Below are 6,201 nucleotides of genomic sequence, written 5' to 3'. Positions count from 1 at the left end.
ACCACTGAAATCTACCTGATGACTTTATATCCATGCTCAGATGCCAAGGAGCTCAGAAAGTAACCGACTGTGACTATTAATAATCAGATATATAGAGATTAGAAACGCATGTGCAAACATCTTAATGTCAATTGCATTACAAATGAATTTTTCTGTATGAAACTGTGTATTATAATAATGCAATGGAGATCTTTTTTTATGTCTTATAGGGTTTATACTGAATACAATATTGTATAACTGTATTAATTTAACTGTAAACCTAAAAATTTACAGCCAGTTTTGAAAGAGAAGCATCTTAGCTCTGGAAATTGTTATTGAGTATGTCAATGCTGTTGTAATGAAATGCTTCTTCTAAGTATGTGGTTATTAAATAAATAATTTTTAAAAATGACATAGGGGGCTGGAAAGATGGCTCATCAGTTAAGAACACTGACTACTCTTGCAGAAGACCTAGGTTTGAATCCCAGCACCCACATGGCAGCTTATAACTGTCCATAACTCCAGTTCCAAGGGATCCAACAGCCTCTTCTGTCCTCCTCAGGCATTGTACAACATGGGTGCACTTACCTACATGCAGGCAATATACTCATAAAATAAAAATAATAAATATATTTATTTTAATGACATAGGAAGAGGTTATCAATAGGCCACTTAGGCAACCACACTTGATGTCCTGCAGTCAGCTCTACCTGTGCCTGCCCTTCAATCTTCATATCTAATTTTAATAAGGACTTACATATCTAATTTATCCCATGAACTCTATAATTCCTGTCATTATCTAGGCTCTATCTGTACACTTGTTTTGTGAGGTACTTTGTGCAAGTTCTTAAGATCTCATCTGAACTAACATTAAAGCCGCATCTTTACCCTGCAACTTGTCTAGTAATACATCTGTCTTCTTTTTCACTACACTCCTTCACTTACCAGACCTCATTTCACCAGATTGGTTAAAAAAAAAAAAAAAAAAAAAAAAAAAAGGTTTTTGCCCGGGCAGGGGGGCACACCCCTTTAATCCCAGCACTCGGGAGGCAGAGGCAGGCGGATCTCTGTGAGTTCAAGTCTAACCTGGTCTACATAGTGAGTTCCAGGACAGCTGGGGCTACAGGGAGACCCTGTCTCAAAAAGACAAAAAAACAAAAAGGCTTTTGTAATTCATTATACATCTCTCTTTATACTTATGCTCACTCACAATTTTTGGAAAATAATAAAATGGTTGTGGGATTTGTGAACTGACCTCAGGCATTTTAGGATCTAGTACTTGTCAGTTTCTTTTTGTAAATATTAGATGTAGGGTCTTTGCTTCCTTTCAGCCAGCTTCACTGCTAAGAGGCGTGACTGCAGGGAGAGCAAGGCAGCCCAATTCTCCTTCATAAAGATACTAAGTAGACACAAAGTAATTATATGGCCTGTTAGAAATTTTGTGACATTTTTGTTCTGTTCTCTAGTGTTATTCTGACTGTAGGGATAATCTTCCTTCTAGTTAGTTTACGCAGCAGTCTTTAGAGGACAAGGAGAACACAAAGACCTCTTTCCAGTAGAACTCTCTATGATGGTGGTCGTCTGCTATGTATCTATACATTATTCATTGTGGTAGCCAACGTCTTTGTGTGGCTTTGAGCATTAAAGTTAAAACATATAGATGCATATAGATCAATTATTATAGTGTTATAATGTGGTATTTTTGAATTAGGTGTGTATAATTTAAAAGACAACATGAATTTTGTTTTTCTGATCATATATGTATATTTCTGTTATTTTATCATTATAAAAATCTTTGCTAGCCGGGCATGGTGGCGCACGCCTTTAATCCCAGCACTTGGGACGCAGAGGCAGGTGGATCTCTGTGAGTTCAAGGCCAGCCTGGTCTACATAGTGAGTTCCAGGACAGCTGGGGCTACAGGGAGACCCTGTCTCAAAAAGACCAAAAAAAAAAAAAATCTTTGCTAATCTGTAATACAGTAGTAGGTATTTTTAAAGTTAATGAGATAAAAAATTATCAGTATTTAAAGTACCTCTATCTTTGTTTGCAAAGTACTGCTGTGTAAGTGTTTAACATCTTTTCAACAAATCCTCCTTTCCTGCTCCATGCAGAATTGGTTTTTTAACATATATATATATATATCTCCTTATGTGTGTAATGTTTGTCACATACTCATTGTCCAGTAGTTTTCTCTTATCCACAGATTAGCTTAGAACTTTGACAGTATAAGAGATTAACAGTAATAATAAAATAGTAAAATAGAATGATCAAAATTATATGCTGAAATAAAATTTCTAGCACTGCTACTTGTGGATGTGCTGGGCAGATGACTAATTCCACGTCCCTTGCAAATTGGAGTGAGATACCCAGAAGCTTGATCATGCTACTCAGGATGCTAGGCAATTTTAAACTTTTGTTTTTCTGGAATTTAGTATGTAGTATTTCGTAAAAGGTATCTTGAGTGCCCTTAAAGCATGCACTTAGCTTACTGTTTCCAATGCCTTGTACATTTCCCATGCCTTAGTAAATGTGAAAAGGTCCAGTTGGAAAAGAATGCTTTTAAAATACAATAGATAATCTCTGCATTGCAGATTAATTCCTAAATAAGGTTTACATTGTTCTTTTTACAAGAAAGTAATTGTATTTTATAGAATGCATTTTGACTCTATGCTTAACGTCATCAAATGTTAAGCAATTGCATTATTAGCATATAAATAAAGGATTGTTATAATAAGAGAAAAACGTATTATTCTTTTTCTGGGCTGGAGAGATGGCTCAGCAGTTAAGAGCACTGACTGCTCTTGCAGAGGACTCGGGATTAATTCCCAGCACCCACATGGTGGCTACGAACCATCCTTAACTATAGTTAAGGGAATCCAAGGGAATCCGAAGCCCTCTTCTGACCTCTGCAGCATCACACAACATGAGTGCACTCACATACATGCAGGCAATACACTCATACACATAAAATAATAAATAACATATTTTTAAAAAATTATTCTTTTTCTTAAATAGTCACTATAGATAAGCCTAAGAACGCAAGTTCAAAGAGAAATGTAAGAACTATGTATTTCTGAATATATTCCCTGTATAGAATTGATGAAACATTTTATCGGTGAGATTGTATTTCATTGTAATTTAGTCTACAATTGGTATTCAGTGTGATATTTTCTAAATAAGAGATTTTTCACCTTCGAAAACTAAGGAAAGAATTTTGGTGGATTTTCTGTGCCTCTGCTTTGGGGAAAGGCACACTTTTTCTATGGAAGACTGCGTAGTAACTCTGATAGGCTTTTGGGCCATAGATTCCAGGTAATAGCCACTCAACTCTGCCATAGTGTACATATCCACAGGTTAAAAAAACAAAGGACTAAATATGGACTGTACTATAGTCAAATTTTACAAAAATAGGCAGTAAGGTAGAGTAGGCCATCAGCCAGATTGACGAACTGTCTTTATAATTGGAATATGGTTGGGGGGAGGAGGGTGTATTAGAGAAATAGGTAGTCATGTTCAAGATTTTGTGACTTGAATAATTCTTTCCTTTGTTACAAAGTAGAGATAAGCATTCTTTTCCTTTTGTGCTCATCAGCATTGATTCCCTGGGCTTCTCCCAGTATATTCTTCATCTTCTATGCTTACATATTTTTAAATCCTCAGGAGAGAAGAAGGAGAAAAAGCAGCAGTCAGTAGCAGCCAGTGCTGACTCTAAGCCAGTAGATGTGTCGCGACTAGATCTTCGAATTGGTTGCATCATCACTGCCAAAAAACACCCTGATGCAGATTCTTTGTATGTAGAAGAAGTAGATGTTGGAGAAACAACCCCAAGAACGGTTGTCAGTGGACTGGTGAATCATGTTCCTCTAGAACAGGTAATCTGTTCCTCTAAAGTGATTGCTGCTTAACATGTGCCACTTTCTTTCCCCCTGGGCCCTCCCACATCAACTGTCAATCAAGAAAATGTCCCACAGACATAGACACAGGCCAGTCTGATGGAGGTAATTTCTTAATTGAAGTTCCTTTTTCCAAAGTGGTTCTAGTTTGTGTCAGGTTGACAAAAATTAACAAGCACAAAGGTATGTGAAGCTACCACAAACTTAAAGATTTATAAACTAAAATAAATTCATTAAGACAGAAAGAAGAAAGCATGTCCATTTTTCTTATTTTTTAAATATGTTTATGTGTGTGAGCATGTTCATGTATGTGAGTACAGTCATGCTTGTGCCACAGTGAGTGTGGAGGTCAGAGGACAACAACCTTGGGCATTAGCCCTTGCCCCCACCTACTATTTTACCATTGGGATAGCCTGATAGTGAATAGTTAGTTATACTTTGTCCTAATAAAACAAGAATGCTACTTGTTACTTCTATCTAAGGCATCATTTTCTTTTCTTATCTGGTGTTAATTTGAGATTTTATCCCTAATCTGGGTTTTTGTGTAGGGCTAGTTTCAGTGCTATCAGAACATAGTACAATACTGACCTGTCATCAAGAATACAAGGAAATAATCTCTTCCATTTCCAATTTCACACTCAATTTCTTTTAAATCTTTATACCTAATTTTCTGGATAAAGGTTGAATTTTGATTATTACATGAAAGAAATTTAATAGTGAGGAGGAACAGACTTTAAAATCTGAACTTCCCTCTACTTTGGTAATTTTGGCACCCAGGAATGTGGTTTTGAGTAGCCAGTTTGTAGAGAAGAAAAGTATAAGGGTAAAAGGGTTCCATCTACTTTAGTGCTAGTGCTAAGCTGAATGATTGTGTGTGTGTTATGATTTAGTCCTATTGCCAGCTCTTTAGTAAAGTTCAGTGTTAATTTGTTTATTTTTCAAGGAAATGAGAAGACCAACTTTAAACATTCCCATCGGTGGTAGATAGCAGCTTAAATTTCAAACCAGTCTGTTTTCACTCATTTATTCTTTCAATAAATAATTAAAAGACTTGTGCTATAGTGCCAATTTGAAGGATTTTCTTTTTGTGTTTATGCAAGATGTCAATCTTCATGTTCATGCAAGACTTTTTAACAAAAAATGATTTTAGATACATAGAGACAAAGCTATATCCCCAAAGGTAGCACATTCGATACAGTATGTGTGCTTGATTGTATTCTAGATGTGAGTATTCTACATTTCTGCATGTCTTTAGTCATCAGATTTTTTTCCATACAGATGCAAAATCGGATGGTGATTTTACTTTGTAATCTGAAACCTGCAAAAATGCGGGGGGTGCTTTCCCAAGCAATGGTGATGTGCGCTAGTTCACCAGAGAAGGTGGAGATTTTGGCTCCTCCTAACGGGTCTGTTCCTGGAGACAGAATTACTTTTGATGCTTTCCCTGGTAAGTACTAGTAATTATTTCAGCAGTTTGGAGATCAGTTGTCAAAATGATGTGTGTAGGCTTGGAGGCTGAAATCAGTCCTATGTGTTACTCACAAGGCTTTTCATAAATGACCATTATTGAGTGTTTTTGGATTGACTGAAGATGGCACAGTGGGCAGAACAACTTGCTGTCCATGATGGTACACATAACGCCAAATACTACAGAGAGATTTTGTACTGGGTAAAATACTGATTTAGTAGCTGCATAGCAGAACAGGGTGACATGACTATAGATCAGATTAATTTGCTGCAAAATCATTTAAGCTGAAAATCGTAATACAAAAAGATAACATAGAACTCTAGGTTTTAGTTTATATCATTTGGTTTCTGAAATAGAAATGTTCCTGAGAATGAAGCATCATACTGTGAGAAAAGTGGAGGGTTTCTTGTGTTAAATACATTTTGAGATAGCATCTCATCCAAGCCTGGCTTACCTTGAACTGTCAGCCCTGTGGCCTCCTCCTCCAAGGGCTGGAATTGAAGGCTTGAGTCACCATACTTAGCTTGAGAGAGTTTCATCAAATATGTCTTTGAAACAGAAGGAAGGGAGCTTGGCAGATGTAGAAATCAGTTATTTCATAAAAGGAGAGCATGTCATAAGAGGAGAAAGAAATTAGGAGACTTAATGTTAGGTGCAGAAGTCAAAATTAATTAGGGGACATTTGTTGAAATAAGTTTTAATGAAATAGCAAGACTGATGTGATTATGTAGCATTTTTAAATCCTATGGTAACCAGTAACATTAGGATACAAAGAGCTATAGTAGTGGAGCAATAAGATAGAAAATCTGGATGAACCCAGCTCCACCCTCCTACTGAAAAGTAAATGAATCTCAAAACAC

General features: G+C 36.4%; 1 protein-coding gene across 1 annotated transcript in view; it reads left to right on the top strand.

Annotated features, from left to right (window-relative positions):
* The window catches only part of Aimp1 (aminoacyl tRNA synthetase complex interacting multifunctional protein 1), a gene marked incomplete at its 3' end in the record, with an annotated part of 40,864 nt that extends 35,544 nt beyond the window's left edge, over window positions 1-5,320 (top strand). Inside the window, 2 exon segments of the mRNA XM_008841260.3 lie at window positions 3,641-3,852; window positions 5,152-5,320. Of these exon segments, the coding sequence (XP_008839482.1) occupies window positions 3,641-3,852; window positions 5,152-5,320 (381 nt within the window).
* Between the last annotated feature and the right edge of the window lie 881 nt (window positions 5,321-6,201).

This window comes from Nannospalax galili, unplaced genomic scaffold (assembly GCF_000622305.1).
Source record: "Nannospalax galili isolate Female #2095 unplaced genomic scaffold, S.galili_v1.0 scaffold41, whole genome shotgun sequence".
NCBI lineage: Eukaryota > Metazoa > Chordata > Mammalia > Rodentia > Spalacidae > Nannospalax > Nannospalax galili.
This window is presented reverse-complemented; position numbering and strand designations above follow the sequence as displayed.